At 40.1% G+C, this 18,316-nt stretch overlaps 1 protein-coding gene across 3 annotated transcripts in view; it reads left to right on the forward strand.

Moving 5' to 3' along the window:
* Positions 1 to 18,316, forward strand: part of knl1 (kinetochore scaffold 1) — a 131,448-nt gene that overhangs the window by 18,453 nt on the left and 94,679 nt on the right. For all 3 annotated transcript variants that reach the window (XM_043698239.1, XM_043698237.1, XM_043698238.1), the window contains 2 exons: positions 1,615 to 1,682; positions 14,209 to 14,258. In XM_043698239.1, the coding sequence (XP_043554174.1) occupies positions 1,615 to 1,682; positions 14,209 to 14,258 (118 nt within the window). The remainder of the gene's footprint in view (positions 1 to 1,614; positions 1,683 to 14,208; positions 14,259 to 18,316) is intronic.

An 18,316-nucleotide genomic window follows, 5' to 3' on the forward strand; every position in this document is an offset into this window, starting at 1 on the left:
CCATTCAAGTCATAATGCTTTTCACTGATACACCTACCAAAATGTATGACTTCACATTTATTTACATCTTCCAGACCTTTGCCCACTCACTCAATATATCCATGTTCCTCTGCAAAGTTTCACAGTCCTCTGCACACTTGCTCTGCCACTCATCTTTGTGTCATCTGCAAACTTTGACATCCTTCACGTGGTCCCCAACTCCAAATCATCTATACAAATTGTGAATAATTGTGGTGCCAACATGGATCCCTCAGGCACACCACTCATTACTGATTGCTAACCAGGATAACACTCATTTATCTCCACTCTTTGCTTTCTGTTAGTCAAACAATCCTCCATCCATGCTAATACTTTACCGGTAATGTGATGCAGCAGCCTCTTGTGCAGCACCTTGACAAAGGTATTTTGGAAATGTAGATACACTGCATCCACAGGGTTCCCATTGTTGACTTTGCTCATAATGTCTTAATGGAGTTCCAAAAGATTAATTAAGCATGACCTGCCCTTCACGAACCTATTGTGTCAGCAGAACTGGACAATTTCTATTTAGATGCCTTGCTATTTCTTCCTTGATAATAGACTTGAGCATCACCCCCACTACAGAAGTTAAGATAACTAGTCTATAATTCCCCATCTTTTGACTACCTCCCTTTTTGAACAGTAGCATCATATTTGCTGTTTCCCAATCTACTGGAACTGCCTCAGAGTCCAGCCAAATTTGGAAAATTACCACAAGTGCAGTTGTGGTTTGTGCTGCCACCTCTTTTAGTACGCTGCGATGCATTCCATCAGGGCCAGAAGATTCGTCTATCCTTGGCTCCATTAACTTGTCCAACACTACCTCTTCCATAATATTGATTTGTTTCCAGGTCCTTAAGTACTTTTGACTCTTTGTCAATTACTGGCATGATATTACTGTCCTCCACTGTGAAGACCTTCACAAATACCTACTCAATGCCTCGGCCATTTCATCATATCCCATAACTAAATGCCTATTCTCATCCCCTAAAGCCAATCTCTTTTTCATTTTTATGTATTTATAGACACCTTTTTTTGCTTTCTGTCTTTATTTTGTGCTAGTTTTGTAAGTGCTATCTTTTTTTTATGGCTTTCTGTTGAGCTTTAAAATTTTCCTAATCTTCTTCTAGTTTCTGTTGATCTTGGCCACTTTGTATGCCTTCTCTTTCAATTTGATAGCCTCCCTTATTTCTTTAGAAACCCGTAGCAGATTGCCCCTTTTTCTTACAGTCCTTCCTTTTCACTGGAATGTACTTTTGCTGAGCACTTCGGAGAAATTGCTTTGAAAGTCCTCCACTGTTCACAATTGTCCCACCATAAAATCATTGGGTGTCTTGGGCGTAATGGCCTGTTTCCACACTGTAGGGATTCTATGAAAAAAAAAGCCTCTACACATCTCAGTATAATTAAGAAGTATTAGTCAATATCTGCTTTCTTTATTACCTTCAACTACTAAGTATTTAACTTTCAATAATAATACTAATCTAATGTTATCATGGGTGTAATGTTTTCAGTGGTCAGAAATACCAGTATACAAATAATCAGAAGTACAAATTAGAATATTTAGTTCTGATCTCTTTCTTTCCTGCTTTGTAGATGGAGCCTGTGGGAAAACTTCGCAGGAGCTCTCGAAGAGTCAGCTTTGCAGAGACCAAAGAAGTCAAGTAAGTGAAAGAGGTGGAGCTTCACAGATTAAAATTCCATTTAACATGAGCAGAATTCTTGACGGTTTACTTGGACCAAGCTAATTTTAAAAAATTTGACCTTTTATTTTTCTAATCACTGTTCCGAAATATTTCGGGAGCTGGCAAGATTTGAACCTAGCCCCCTCTCTGGTGTTGGAGTAGGGAGACTGACTGACTGTGCCACGAGAGGGCATGCCAAACTAGTGAATGTTGAAATCTGTGCTTTAGTGTAGACCACCTGGTAGTGGTTAAGTGGTAGACATCTTGTTCTTTGTTTGTCCCACTGCACTCCTTTAACTATATTAGAAGTTTTTAAAATATATATAGTTGCCAAGTGTTAGGTGCATTAGTCAGAGGGAAATGGGTCTGGATGGGTTATTTTTCAAAGGGTCAATGTGGACTTGTTGGGTCGAAGGGCCTGTTTCCACACCATAGGGAATCTAATCTTTAAGAAAAAATCCAGTGATCCATTTGCATGTAGTGAATTGAGTTTTTTATAATCAGGCAGATTTGCAGGGTTTCTTAATCTTTAACAAAGAGGTTAGCTTTAATGTACTTCATCTAGTCAGAGTAAAACCATAAAGAATATACTCTCTAGCTTTGGCGTATACAAAATATTGTTGGGAAGGATAGATAAAGTAATTTAGGAAAAAAAATGCAAGGGCATGCAACCAGTGTAGATTGGTGGTTTGGCTGGCTTCAAGTTGAATTTTGTGGTTTCGGACTTTCCCATAGTTCTTGGGTCATAATTTCAAGACAGAAATGGGCAATTTGTCTGTTCTTCTGGGGACAGCATTGCTGTGTGAAATTGTTTTAAGAAATCGCCATTTGCCATACTAACTAATTCCAATCAGCGACCAGGAGTCGATGGTCAAGAGGAAGCCCAACTTACCAGAAATGAGAGTCAAAAAGAAACGGCATCTTTAAAAATAAGAGAGATGTCAAATTCTGAGATTGGGGTGAATCCAATGAGGTTCTTGAGGGTAGGAAGCAGAAGGTGATAGTGGAAGGATGCTTGTCAGATGAGAGGCCTGTGACGAGTGGAGTGCTTGGAATCGGTGCTGGGCCCTTCGCTATTTGTTACCTATATTAATGATTTGGGTGAGACTGTGCAAGACATAAGTTTGCAGATGACACTAAAATAGACAGTATTGTGAACAGTGAGGAAGGTTATCAGAAATTGCAACAGGACCTTGATCAGCTCGGGAGATGGATTGAGAAATGACAAATGGAGTTTAATTTAGGCAAGTGTGAGGTCTTGCATTTTGGAAAGTCAAATCAAGGTAGGAGTTTTATGGTGAATAATAGCACCTTAGAGTGTAGTGGAATAAAGGGATCATGGTGTTCAGATGCATGGTTACTCTGAAAGTAGAGTCCAGACAGGGAGTGAAGAAAGCTTTTGGCACATTGGTTTTCTTCAATCAGGGCATGGAGAATATAAGTTGGGAAGTTGTGTTGCAGTTATGTAGGATGTTGGTGAGACTGCACTTGGAGTATTTTGTTCAGGTTTGGTCACATTGTTGTAAGAAGAATGTTATTAAACTGGAAAGTAGAGAAGAAATTTACAAGGATATTGTATGGACTCAATGGTCTGCTTTACAGAGAGAGCTTGGACTTTTTCTTCAGAATGTATGAGACTGAGTGGGGACCTTATACAGGTATATAAAGTCATGAGCTGCATGGATAGGGTGAATGCACTCTGTCTTTTTCCCAGATTTGGGGAATCGTAGACAAGAAGGCATCAGTTTAAGGTTAGAGGTGGAAAATTAAAAGGGAACCTGAGGGGCAACTTTTTACAAAGAATGTGGTACACATTTGGAATGAGTTACAGCAGAAGTGTTTGAGGTAGATACATTAACAACAATTTAAAAAGCATTTGGACAAATACACAGATAGTAACAGTTTAGATGGGTGTGGGCCGTGCAAGGAAATGGGGTTAGCGTAGATGGACATTTTGGTCAGCATGTCTAGTTTGGGCCTGTCTCCATGCTGTAGGACTCTGACTCTTGATTTGACTTTCTAAAATGCAAAACTTCACACTTTCAGTGTCAACTTGTAGATTTAGATGAGCACAGCACCTTTTAGATTACTTACAGTGTGGAAACAGGCCCTTCTGCCCAATGAGTCCACACCGACCCGCCGAAGCGCAACCCACCCAGATCCATTCCCCTACATTTACCCCTTCACCTAACACTACGGGCAATTTAGCATGGCCAATTCACCTAACCTGCACATTTTTGGATTGAGAGGGGGAAACCGGAGGAAACCCATGCAGTCATTGGGAGAATGTGTGGAGTTTGCACAGTCACCTGAGGCGGGAATTGAGCTGTGGTCTCTGGCGCTGTGAGGCAGCAGTGCTAACCACTGTGCCACCGTGCCGCCCACTTGTCTATTTCCATATCTCTACCTGTTTTTTTTTTCTCCTCTTGTCAGCATCAGTGGACTGGAGTTCATCTTTTCCTAATAAGGTGACCCCTTCAACCCAGAAATTATTGACGTTAAAATTCTGAGGGTCTGGAGCATGTGGCAGTCTCCTCTCCAGCGCGAAGTGGAGGATCAGCTTTAAAAATATGCAGATTCTTGACTAATGAGGAAGTCAGAGCATAAGACGTAGAGAGGAAAGTGTAGGTTAGAGAGATACAAAGAAGTATTGCATTCTGCCTGGCAAAGTTGTGATGCTGCTTCTTAAGTTATTTTGTCCTTGGGTTTTTTTAAAAACCCAGAGATGGATTTGCCAAAATGTGAGAAAAGACCCTAGTTTAACATGGCAGGGGAGTGGTCAGTTCTCCCAGTTCAGTTTTGTTTTCCAGTTTCTTTTAGGTGTAGCAGAGAAGCTGCTGCAGTCCAGAGAAAAGTTGCAAGCTTCAGCAGATGGTTCCTCTTCTTCCTGTATGAACCTGCGTTTGAATTCACCTTTTGTCAAGGAGTATGTTTATGGGATGTTACAGGAAATGGAACAGCTCCCTAGTTAAGTTCTGGTATCGAGTTGGTTGAGTTTTCAAATTGTTTTATTTTTGCTCATTTTTCAACTGTGGTGTTTAAATAAATTGTTTCGCTTAAAGAGGATCTACTTAAATATAGGTGAAAGTGAAGACTGCGGATGCTGGAGATCAGACTCAAAAGATGCGGTGCTAGAAAAGCACAGCCAGTCAGGCAGCATCCAAGGAGCAGGAATGAAGAGCTGGTGCTCGAAATGCCGCCACATCTGTTTAAATATATCCAAGCATTATCTAAACTTGATGAGAAAGATGTAGAAGCCTTTTTCATCTCATTTGAGAAGGTGGTTAAATAATTGAAGTGGCCAGTGACCAAGTGGATTTTGTTGATCCAATCGAAACTGTTAGGTAAAAGCTAGTGAGTTATTTGCATCACTACCACAGGAGGTATTTGGGGCAATTGAGGTGACCAAAGCCATCTTAAATGCATTTGAGCTTATAGCAGAAGCTTACAACCTCTAGAATTGAAGGAGGAACCCTGGTGAAACAAACATTGCGTTTGAAAGGATCAAACAAGCAATTTTGATAGGTGCATAAGGGCTTGAAAATAGATCAAACATATTTTGTTGTTAGACTATTTTGGAAGAGTTCAAAAATTCACTTCCTGAAATAGTGAGAACTCTGAAGAGTAAAGAGTTAACTCAATCATCAGCGAATGTTGTTTTAATTCATAAATCAAACTTTGGCTTCTAACATCAATTACTATTAGGGCTAGAAATTGGGGAAAAGAGAAATCCTCATATGGTAAGGGGAAGGTATATCTCAGTGAAGATAAAAATAACTTACTACAGGGTATAAAGGAAACAATGAAGGGGAAAGAAAAGTTGAAAAGCTGCACTGTTTCCACTGCAATAAAAGTGTACCACATAAATCAGTGTTGGTGGATTAAAAAAAGCACTGGGAAGATGGATGTAGGAAAACAGGAGAAGAGAGTGAATTTTGTTGAAGTGGTGAAGGAAAGCACAGTGGAGGCTAAAATGTTGGACCAGAATGTACAACCTGGAGGTTGGTTTTGGAGGAAGTGCCAGATCTTAAACCATTTACTTGCAAAGTTAAGGTTGACTTGCAAAGGCCAGGAGCAGCAGGTAAAGAAGTTAGTGTTAAAAAATATGGGATCATCTCAATCTTTGTTGAGAAATGAAATATGTAATTCAGACGGACTATTGCCAAAAAATTGGAATTCAGTGCGATAAGAAGTGCTCAGTTATGTAAAATGAGGTTAGGGTGTCCATTGAGAAGTGGTAGTAGGAGTACTGGATGAACTCTTGGCACTAGGAATACAATTTGTCCTTACTAATGATATAGCTTGGTCAAAGTAGGAAGGCTGCCTACTGTGGTTGAAAAGCCTGTGGAAAGTCAAGCAACTGAGGTATTGCAGGAAGTATATCCTAGGACTTTTCCTGACTGTGTGGTAATAAGGTCACAAAGTCACCAGCCGAAACAGCAGTAGAAATCAACGAATACAGATAATTCTATATTTCAATCTCCTTATCAGAAACCATGTTGATCAAATGGTTGAGACAAAACAGAAACAGGTGGGGGACAATGTGGATATTTTTAGTTCAGAAATTAACTGAGTTAAAACAGAAAGATGAACAACTGAAGCAATTGTATCAAAAAGCATACATGGAAGAAGAACCTGAGAGTAATACTCAGGGATACAATCTTAAAAATGATGTTTTAATGAGGAAATGGAGAACATTACATATTAAGGCAGATGAGAACTGGGCAGACGTTCATCACTTATTACCAGTGGGTTATAGAACATTACAGCCCAGTAGAGGTCCTTCGGCCCTCATTGTTGCATTGACCTGTAGAACAAGGTTATATAAAAAAAAAGGTGATGTGGTTATCGCATGAATTACTAGTAGGAGGTTATTTAGGGGTAAGAAAAACTCAAGCTATAAAACAAACATTTTTATTGGCCTGGACTGCATAAGAATGTAGTTATATTTTGCCAGACATGTCAGGTAAGTGGAAAACCACAGGCAATAATAAAACCTGCACCTTTTAATACCTTTTCCTGCATTTGAGGAACCTTTAACTACAGTCTTAATTGATTGTGTCGGACCCCTACCTCAAACAAAAAGTGGGAATCAGTATTTGTTAACAATAATAGATGTAGTAAAAAGTGAGGACTGTAGATGCTGGAGAGTCAGGGTCGAAAAGCTGCACTGGAGAAGCACAGCAAGTCGGGTAGCATCTGAAAAGCAGGAGAGTTGCTGAGTCCACTAGATTTCCAGAGGCCATTCCATTATGCAATATCACAACTGAAAGGATTGTAGAAGAGTTACTGAAATATTTCACTAGATATGGGCTATTCCAATACAATCAGATAATGTGTTAAATTTTAATCAAAATTATTCAAGGAAGTTATGGACAGCTTAGGAATAAAATAATTTAAATCCACACATACCATCCTGAACGGCAGAAAGGTGGCATCAAATATGAAAGACCATTTTAAGGACTTGTAGTCAAGACTATCCAGATGATTGGGATAAAGGGATTCTATTTGTACTTTTTGTAATTAGAGATTCACCAAATGAATCTACCAAATTCAGTCCATTTGAATTAGTTTTTGAGCATAAAGAGAGAGGAATACTAAAATTGGTTAAGGAGAAATTGGTGAGTCAGAATTCAGAGGCCACATTTGAACTATTGAGTCAAATTTTAGGGAATGATTAAATAGAGTGGGTGAAGTTGCCTCGACGGTATTTAAAATTATCACTGCATACCATGAAACAAAGAATACAAAATCAAAAACTCACCATTTTGCTAATGGAGGTAAGGTTTTAGTGTTACTTCCCAGGTGACCTTTTTTTTTTAAAAAAAAGCTTAGTGGATCTTAGCTCGCCTCACTCAATTCCTTTTGACTTGATATTTGATATGACACACAGATGTCTGTCTGGAGTCTTGTGAATGTGCTCAAAAGGTATTTTGATAGGGAAGGAAAGTAGAAGGAAAATATGCTACTGGTTACAACACAGTAAAGATCCAAGTTCAGAAGACATTCTGCAAATTGAATTGGACAGACCTCAAATTAGATTGTCCAATGAGCAAGTTACCAAAACCTTCGGGATAAATTGAGTTACTTTCCAGAGGAAAATTAAAACGACCTGAAAGAGTTATTGCTATGCATGGGGAGGTATGTGTGAATACACTGGGATAGACTAATCTAATTACACATGATCTAGATCTAAGAAATGCTGTTCCAATTAAGCAACATTCTGATAAACTTAATCCTCCAAAGCTGGCACAAGTTCAAAAAGGGATTACACACATGCTGCAAGACAACATAATTGGAGTGAGTTGCAATGACTGGATCTCACCTGTTGTAATGTGCCAAAGCCAGATAGTCCACACAACCATTGGGTACAGTCGCAAAATCAATGCAGTTACAAAGTCTGATTCCACGTTTGTGGACTGTATTGGGATAGATTTACTCAGAGGATACTGGCAAGTACCTATATCTGAAAGAGTGCAGACAATTTCAGCTTTTGTAGCATTGAATGAACTGTATCAATTTAAAGTTTATTTTTTGGTATGAAAAATGCACCAGCTGCATTTCAATGACTGACTAATATAATCATTTCTGGATTACCCAATTTGTTTGGTATATATCGACGACTTTTTGAGATTTTTATTTTTGTCACACAAGGAAGGACCATTTACAGCATGTATCAGGATCTTTCTATCGACTTCGGGAGGCAGGCTTGATCATAAACATGGCTAAATCAATTTACCAAAACCTAAGTCATATTCCTGGGTCTTGTTATCAGTCATGGACAGATACCCCCACGGAATGTGAAAACAAAAGTAATTGGGGAATTTTCTATACCATCGAAGAGAGCAGGACTGAGTGGGTTTTTATCAGAAAACTAGTGAATTTTAGCAGTGTTGCTGCTCCACACAGTTACTGAAGAAAAGCAGTGGATGGTAGACTGTCAAAAGGCATTTGACAACCTAAAAGCTGTGTTAACCAATTGCCCTGATATTAGCCACACCGAATAATGCAAAACCATTCAAGGTGGCTATCAATGCGAGTGATAGGCCTATTGAATATTTCTTCAGGAAATTGAACATTTATCAACAGAAATATTTGACAATTGAGAAGGACATTTTGATCTTAGTGTTGGTGTTACAACACTTCAGCTTTTATATTGCCAGTAATATGTCTGAGACAATCCTATATGAGGATTATAATCCATTAAAGTGTTTGGAGAAATTTAAGGACAAAAATACCAGACTGTTCAGGTAGAGCTTAGTATTGCAGCCATTCGATTTGAAAATTGTACATGTGGCAGGCCGAGAAAACATAATTGCTGACACATTGTCGAGATTTGGATGAATAAACTAAGGTTTTCAGTGGCAAGAGAAAACAAACTGAAATAGAATGTAGTACTATATGCTTTCATGGTTAAAGTCAATATAAATGTATTGTAGTGTACTAACAGTAAGACTAAGGGATTTTAAAATGAAACCATCTTTGTATATTGATAGTTAATTACTTTTAAGGGGGAGAGCTGTGGTGATGATGTCATTTTAACAAGATTATTTTGTCTTTTGGTTTTGTTTTTGAGAGGTCGTAAAGACAAAAGTGCCAAAATGCCTGAAAAGCCCCTAGCTTAACGGGAGGGGAGTGGCCAGTTCTTCCAGTTGAAGTTTGTTTCTTAGTTCCTTTTAGCTGTAGCAGAAGCTGCTGCAGTCCAGACAAAGCTTCAGCAGATAGTTCCTGACTGACTTTTCACTCTGAAACCTCTTCTTCCTATAAGAATCTGTTTGAATTTATCTTTTTGTCAAGGAGAGTGTTTATGGGATTTTACAGGAAGTGGAACAGCTCCCTAGTTAAATTTTGCTATTGAGTTGGTCAAGTTTTCAAATAGTTGTTATTCTAAATGGTTTTCTTTTTGTTTGTGGTGTTTAAATAAATTCTGTTTTGCTTCAAGCAGTCATTTGACTAACTGCATCACGTCTGAAATAACCACTTCACATCAGTTTTTAAAATAAGAAAAGTTAGGGTCACAGCTCTCTTCTTGAAGTATTTTGAGGGGGTCTGGCCTGGTCCATAACAAAGTGAAGGGTAATCCATCACATTCCTGATTTGTACCTTGGAGATGATGGACAAGCTTTGGGGAGTTGGGTGATGAGTAACTCTCTCCAAAGGCTTTCCTGCCTTTTACTGCCCTTAGCCCCGACATTTAAATAGCTAAATAAAAACCAAAAGAACTGCGGATGCTGAAAATCAGAAACAAGATCAGAAATTGCCGGAAAAGCTCAGCAGGCCTTGGAGCATCTGTGGGGAGAAATCACTTAGTTTTGGGTCCAGTGACCCTTCTTCCAAACTTATGGTAGCTAAAAAAAGATTGGTTTTCATACAGTATGTGGGGAGGGTCAAGAGGTAAAGTGTAAGCAATAAGTGGAGATGGGGCTCAAAGAGAAAAGAAGAGTTGAACAGATAACGGACTGTATAAACATCTGCGTAGAATGAATAGCTACCAATGGCTAACAAAGGGTTGTGTGTAAAAGCAGAACATGTGCTAACACCTAGTGTAAGGGTTGGGGTAAGGACATGGGAGACGTTACCTTAAGCCCTAAAATTGTGGAACTCTATATTGAGTCCAGAAGGCTATAGCATTCCCAAGCAGAAAATTATGTTTTTCTTTAGGCTTTTGCTGAGCTTTCCTGGTTAACTGTAGCAAGCCTGAGATATTGGTCAGGGTACAGTCATAGTCATACACCACAGAAACAAATCCTTTGGTCCAACCAATCCATGTTGACCACAGTTGCAAGTAAACTGGTCTCACCTACCTATATTTGGCCCCTGTCCCTCAGAACATTTTCTTTTTAATGTACTTGTGTTTTAAGCGGTGTCAGTGTACTCCTAATCACTACTTCTTCTGGAAGTTCATTTCACACATGAACCACCCTTTTTTTAATAAGAAAAGCCCATTGTGTCTTTTATAAGTCTTTCTCCTCTCACCTTAAAAATATGACTGAGTGAGTGTTGAAATCCCCCACCTAGAGGAGTGGAAATAAGGGCATTCAGCCCACCAAGTCCACTCTGCCATTCAATCATGGCTGATGGGCATTTCAATGCCACTGACCTGCACACTCCACATATCCCTTAATTCCTTGTGAGGTTAAGAATTGATCAATCTCTGCCTTGGAGACATTTAAAGTCCCAGCCCCACTGCACTCTGAGGCAATGAATTCCACAGGCCCACCACACTCTGGCTCAAGAAATATCTCCTCATTTCAATTTTAAATTGACCCCTCTAATTCTAAGGCTGTGCCCACGGGTCCTAGTATCCCTACCTGATGGAAACAAATTCCCAGCGACCACCCTTTTAAATTAATGCATTATCTTAAGTTTCTATTAGATCTCCCCTCAACCTTCTAAACTCTAATACAATCCCAAGATCCTCAGCCATTCATCATTATGTTAGGCCTTCCATTTCAAGAATCATCCATGTAAATCTCTGCTGGACATGGTCCAGTCCCAGTATGTCCTTCCTGAGGTGTGGGGCCCAAACCTGGACACAGTATTTTTAATGGGGCCTAACCAGAGCTTTATAAAGTCTCAATAGCAAATTGCTCCTTTTGCATTCCAACCCTCTTGAGATAAATGACAACGTTACATTTGCTTTCTTAACCGTGGACTCAACCTGCAAATCAACCTTTAGAGAATCCTGGAGTTCCACTCCCAGATCCCTTTGTACTTTGGCTTTATGAATTTTCTCACTGTTTAGAAAATAGTCATCCCTGTACTCCTTTCTCCGAAGCACAAGACCTCACATTTGCTCACATTGAATTTCGTCAGCTATTTCTTGGACCAATCTCCTAAACTTTCTAAATCTTTCTGCAGCCTCTTCACCACCTCAGAATTACCTGCCTGTCTTCTTAACTTCGTATCATTGGCGAACTTCGTCAGAATGCCCTCAGTCCCTTCATCCAGATCATTAATATATAAAGTGAACAGCTGCAGCCCCAACACTGAACCCTGTGGGACACCACTTGTCACTCGCTGCCTTTCCGAAAACAAATCTTTTATCCCAACTCTCTGCCTTCTGTCAGATAGCCAATCTACAATCCATGCCAGTAGTTCACCTCAAACACCATGGGCACTCACCTTACTCAGCAGCCTTCCATGAAGCACCTTATCAAAGGCCTTTTGGAAGTCTAGGTAGATAACCACTTCCACTGGGTTTCCCTGGTCTAACCTACTTGTTACCTCTTCAAAGAATTCTAACAAGTTTGTCTGGCACGACGTCCCCTTACTAAATCCGTGTTGACTTGTTCTAATCCAACTGTACGTTTCCAAGAATATAGAAATCTCATCCTTAATGATGGATTCAAGAATTTTACCTACAACCGAGGTCAGGCTATAATTTTCCATCTTTTGTCTTGATCCTTTCTTGAACAAGGGGGTTACAACAGCAATTTTCCAATCAACTGGGACTTTCACTGACTCTGGTAATTTTTAAAAGATCACAACCAATGCCTCTATTTCCTCAGCCACCTCCCTCGGAACTCTAGGATGTAGCCATCGAGTCCAAGCGATTTATCAATTTTTAGACCTTTTAGCTTTTCTAATCCCAGCTTCTCCCTAATAACTTAAATCTTCCATTCCTGGACATAACCAAAGTAATTTTCTACTGAGCCCCCTCCAGCTTAATAATATCCTTCCTGTATCTCAGCAACCAGAACTGGACACAGTACTCTAGAACAGGCCTTGCCAATGTCTTGTACAACCTTAACAAAACATCCCAACTCCTATGCTCAAATGTCTGAGCAGTAAAGGCAATCATGCTAAACATGGTGGTGATTTGGGATGGCAGCAACTGGGAGCTCAGGATCTTTCTGCACACAGAGAATGTATGTGTTATGTAAAGCAGTCACCCAGTCTACTCTTTGTTACCTCAAAGTAGAGAACACCACATTGTGAACAGTGAATGCAGTAGGCGACAGCGACTGAATTACAGATAAAGTGCTGATTCACCTAGAATGTGTGTTTGGGCCATTGGATCTTGGGGAGGGAGGAATTACACTGGCACGTGTTAAACCTTCTGCAGTTGCAGGGGAAGGTGCTATGAGGCTGTGTTGAGCATGTTGAGGATGAAAGAGGAGTGGACCAGGCTTTCGCAGAGGGAATAGTCTGACAAGGAAGGGGAGAGGGATATGTGTCTGATGGTGGCATCCTGCTAGAGGTGGCTGAAATGGCAGCTAATGATGCTCTGGATGCGGATGCTAGTGGGATGGTAAGGGCCCTGTTGCTGTTGTGGGAGGGAGGCAGGCAATGGAGTATCTGGGAGAATGGAATAGTGTCTTTACAGTAAGTAGGGGTGTGAGGATATATATATTCAAGGTATCTGTGGGAGTTGGTTGGCTTGCATTGGATACTGGTGGCCAGTCTATTGCCAGAAATGGAAATAAATATCAAGGAAGGGAGGAGTCATGGATGGACTGTGTAAATTTGAAGAGAAAGTGATGAACTCTCCAATTTAGATGAGAGACTGAAGCAGCATTGATGATACCATTGATATGTTGGCGAAAGAGTTGTGGGTGGGGAATAGAGTAGGACTGGAACACACGAAGTTCCACACACCCCACCAAACAGACCTGCATGACTTTCATCCTTGATGAAGGGCTTGTGCCCGAAACGCCGATTCCCTTGCTCCTCGGATGCTGCCTGACTGGTTGTGCTTTTCCAGTACCACACGTTTCAATTCTGATCTCCAGCATCCGCAGTTCTCACTTTCTCCTGGATAACTGGGGCCTGTGCACATACCCATGACCACCCCCTTTGACAGGAAGAAAGTGAGAGAGGTTGAAAGATGTTGTTCAGGGTGAGGGCAAATTTGTCAAGGGGAGAAATGAGATGCTGGATAGTTATCGTTCAGGCCTGTTTTTCCAGAAAGAAACTGAGAGCGTGCAGTCCGTCCTGATTGGGAATGGATATGTGAAGGGATTGAACGTCTGTGGTAAAGAGGTGGTGACTGAATTTCTGAAAGTGGTGTAAAGATTCAGAAATCACAGATGTAAGTGGGAAGAGACGAGACAAAGGGAGGAAAAAGTCAAGTCAAGGTTGGAAGAAATGAGTTCTGTGGTGCAGGAGCAGGTAGAGACAGTGGATCTTGGGTAGGAGGTAGAAATGAGCTGTGCGGGGTTGGGAGACTGAGCTTAGAAGAATTGTGGGGGCATGGGGGGAGGCGGCTTCTGGGAGCTGGCGCTCAACCTCCGTAATGTAGAGGCCAGTCTGGTAGACAACAGAACCATCCTTGTCAGCAAGCTTAATTACAAATTTGGGGTTGGAACTAAAAGCAGTGAGTGCAGTCACTTCGTGGGGGAGATAGGTTGGGATGGGTGATGGGGTCAGAGAAACTGAGACGACCAATGTCATGTTGACAGTTTCTAAGGGTTCCTGGGGTAGGGGGTAGGTGAGAGGGGGAACGGTTGGGAAAACCTAAGCATTGTGCATCTCACATTTTTCTCTTTTCTTTCCTGTTCAGGGAGTTTGTGACTGATAAAATGATGATGATAATGCAAGATGTGGAAAATGGTAAGTATGATTCCACTTCAGAATACAGATGTCATGAGTTAATTTTTATATCAGGACAAAAAAAACTTAACAAAATTATTGGGATCAAGAATCGGCCATTCTTCAGGGAATCAAGAAAGCATACTGTTCACAGGGCTTTAACAATGGATGCACTGGAATCAGTGGGAAGGGCACTAAACTAAGTAGGTAGGTGTTTACAATGGGCAGTTTTAGAAAGTTAATAATCAATGATAGTTCAGTGATGCAATAAATCAAGTGACAGGAAGAGGCAGAGCAATGAAACAAGAGTACCGGTGAATAAAGTCAGAATAAGAAAGATTGAAGAGACAGAATTAAAGTTTTTTTTAATCTAAATGCATGGAGTATAGGGACCAAAATGGGCTGCTTGATTTTCAGGGAGTACTTTTTTGTTTCTCATTGTCTCAAGCACATGATTAAACGATGCAATTTTTTTTACTAATGTTTACCTGCTGTATATGTGTTCACTTTTCTAAAAAAAGCTTTTCCTCTTTTCTTAAAAAAAGGATATAGCACAAATACTCAAGATTATATAGTCTTTTTTGTTAGATTTTTAACGCATTCAAAGCATGTGGGTATAACTGGCCAGACCTTATAAGGATGGCAGTTTCCTTCCCTAATGGGCACTAGTGGACAAGATGAGTTTTTCTGACAGCTTTCGTGGTCATCATTAGACTCTTAATTTCAGATATTTATTGAATTCAAATTTCCATCATCTGCCATAGTGGGATTCCAACCTGGGTCTCCAGAACACTGGCAAGGTTTCTGGATTAAAAGTCTAATTCTGTGACCACAAGACCATCAACTCATATTAAATCTTTTAACCTGGAATCTGAGTGTATGTTTTGTTTAGATTATGATAAATAAAGCTCGTAAACCATGTTTCCAAAATGGGGTCATGGAATACCGTGAACTGACATTAATTCAAATTTAGTAGGTGGCAAACTAGGTCAGGAAAATTTGATCAATTATGAACTGAAAAATTCAGAGCATCACATTGGGACAAGTCTCAAAAATTATACGTTCAATTTGATGCAACTGCATATTTTGAATCATAAATGCGTTTTCCCAACAGCAACCAGAAACAGGTCTACCAAAGCTGCAAATCCCACTCACTCAACAGCTGAGTGATCCACCGAAGCTGCCTTCACCCCACTTTTGTACTCCAAAAATAATCTCTCCAGTGTTGGGCTTTTCTTCTATTTCAGAAATGTTCTGCATAATAGTTTGTTGACCTGTACAAGCCAATCCAATGTATATAGAATCTACACCGTATATCCACTGTTTTTCTCCTCCCAAATTTCACCTTTTCTATACCCCTCAGCAAGGATTCTGACTCATTGCTTTTCTAACAAATAAGCTTAAGAAAATAATGACAGTAAATTAGTTAGTGATTTTATTATGGAATGTGAGCAATCATATAAATCAGTGATGTCCCTCAGCTTAAAACGCCACCAGTTGTCTCTCTTACTTTAGAGTTTATGATGTTTATGATGAATAGAGAATTGGCTAATGAACAGGAAGCTGAACTGTGTTAAGTGGCTCATATCAGGTTAGCAAAAATTAATCAGATTGGTGCTCGGCCTCAGCTATTTGTAATCTGTGTTAATGACTTGGATAACAAGACTGAAGGATGTCTTGAGGCAGAGTGAGGAGTGTCCCTGGTTCTGAGCCAGAATCTCTGAGATCAAACATCACCTCCGGATTAATGGCCAAGGAAGGTGTGTTTGTAACGCAGCCAAATTAGTTCAGTGTCAATTTGTAGATTGTTCCAATAAACATCAAATTCAGGCAGGAAGAGCACGAGAGTTTCCTGGTAAGCCATATGATGGAGACAAAATTGAAGCCTTTATTATCACTGTTCAAAGTCTTTAACTACAATGTGGGTGGCTCAGTGGATAGCATTGACAGCCTGACAGTACCAGTGACCCGGGTTCGATTCCAGCTTCTGTGACTGAAGTTTGCGTGTACTTCCAGTTTTTCAATAGGTTTCTCCTGTTTCCTCCATAATTCAAAGATATGCAGGGTAGGTGGATTGACCATGTTAAATGACCCATGGTGTGCAGGGATTGCAGGCAAGGTGGATTATTCATGGTAAATAAGGATAGAGGTATAAGTATATGTAGCCAAATTTGTTAATGATACAAAGGACATTAAGTTGAGGATGATGCAAAGAGAGCAAATTGATCTAAGTTAAGTGAGTGGGCAAAAATGTGGCAGATGAGATGTTGCAAATGAGACATTGTTCCACTTTGGTACAAAAATAGATAAGCAGGATATTACTCAACTGGTGAAACAACTGTCCAGAAGGATTACGGTCTCTTTGTATATGAATCAGGTTATCATACAAGTATAGCTCAGCTGGGTACTGCAGATGCTGGAGAATAGTGATGCTGGAAAAGCACAGCAGGTCAGGCAGCATCCGAGGAGCAGGAAAATCGACGTTTTGGGCAAAAGCCTTTCATCAGGAATTTCCTGATAAAGGGCTTTTGCCCAAAACGTCGATTTTGCTCCTTGGATGCTGCCTGACCTGCTGTGCTTTTCCAGTACCACTCTAATGTTGACTCTAATCTCCAGCATCTGCAGTACCCACCTCCGCCTGGTTGATTTTAACCTTACTGTGAATCCTCTTCCAAGGATGCCTACCTTGAAGAAGTTCTCCTCCTCTCTCTACAAGGATCTCCGTGAGTCTCTCTCTCTCACTGCAATCCCCAGGTCATCTCCTCTGCCCTGAAGCTCTTAAACCATGTCCTGAAATAGAGTCACTATCACAGCCACATCTCCTTCCACAGTGCCTGCCTCTGGAACCAACTGATCCCATGTGGACTCAGAACCACATTCAGACCATATCATCCAAATACACCAAGTGATCAGGAAGACACCTGGAATTTTAGCCACTTTTGATCGGTTGATAGATTATAAAAAGAAAGAATTCTTGTCACAGCTATGTAGATCTTTGTTGAGGCATCACCCAGATACTGCATACTTTATTGGCTCTTATTTAGAGGGATACACTTTCATTGGAAGCAGTTTAGAGAAGGTTTACTAGTTTGATTCCTGGGGTGAAGTATTTGTCGTACTATTAAAATTGGATCTTGTCATTTAGAAGAATGATAAGTGATGTTGATAGGATAAATGGATAGATGCTAGTGAATGTTTTCCCTCCTGGTGCAGCCTAAAACTAGAAAAAAACAGTTGCTAAATAAGGAGTATTCCATTTAAGACCAAGATTAAAAATTTCTTCTCTTGAGATTTGTTAATTTCTGTGCCATAGAGACGAGTGGAGATTTATCAGCCTCAAATTATATTTAGAATATTGATTTCAAGGAGTGGAGGTTTAGAAGTAGATAATGTAGGTAGCATCTGTCTTCTATAGCACATTTTCAACATGAAAATATCCAAAAGCATTTCACTGGTGCATTATACAAAAAAACACACACAGAATCACCTGGGTATTAAGTCAGATGACCAAAACACTAGTCAAAGAAGTAATTTTTAAGAATTTGTTTGAAGGAGACAAGCGAGATTAAAAAAGCATGACACCAATAGTAGCACGATTATAGTCATAGAGTCATAGTCATAGAGTCATATAGCACGGTAACAGACTCTTCGGTCCAATCAGTCATGCCGAACATAATTCCAAACTAAACTAGTTCCCATGATCTGCTCCTGGCCCACATCCCTCCAAACCTTGCCTATTAATTTATTTATTTAAGTGTCTTTTAAATGTTGTAACAGTGCCCATATCCCTCACTTCCTCAGGAATATAATTCCACACGCGAACACTGCCCCCCCAACCGTGTAAAATCTCGCCCCTCACCGATATCTTTTTAAAAAATCTCTCTCCTCTCACCTTAAAAATATGCCCCCTAGGCTTTAAATTCTCCCAAGAAAAAATACAGCTACCATTAATGCTAGCTATACCCCTTGTGATTTGTTAAACCTCTATAAGGTCACCCCTCAACCTCCTAAGCTCTAGTAAGGAAAATCCCACCCTATCCAGACTTTCTTCATAATTCCAACCTTCCATACCATCTTCA

Source organism: Chiloscyllium plagiosum, chromosome 10 (assembly GCF_004010195.1).
Source record: "Chiloscyllium plagiosum isolate BGI_BamShark_2017 chromosome 10, ASM401019v2, whole genome shotgun sequence".
NCBI classification, from domain to species: Eukaryota; Metazoa; Chordata; class Chondrichthyes; order Orectolobiformes; family Hemiscylliidae; genus Chiloscyllium; species Chiloscyllium plagiosum.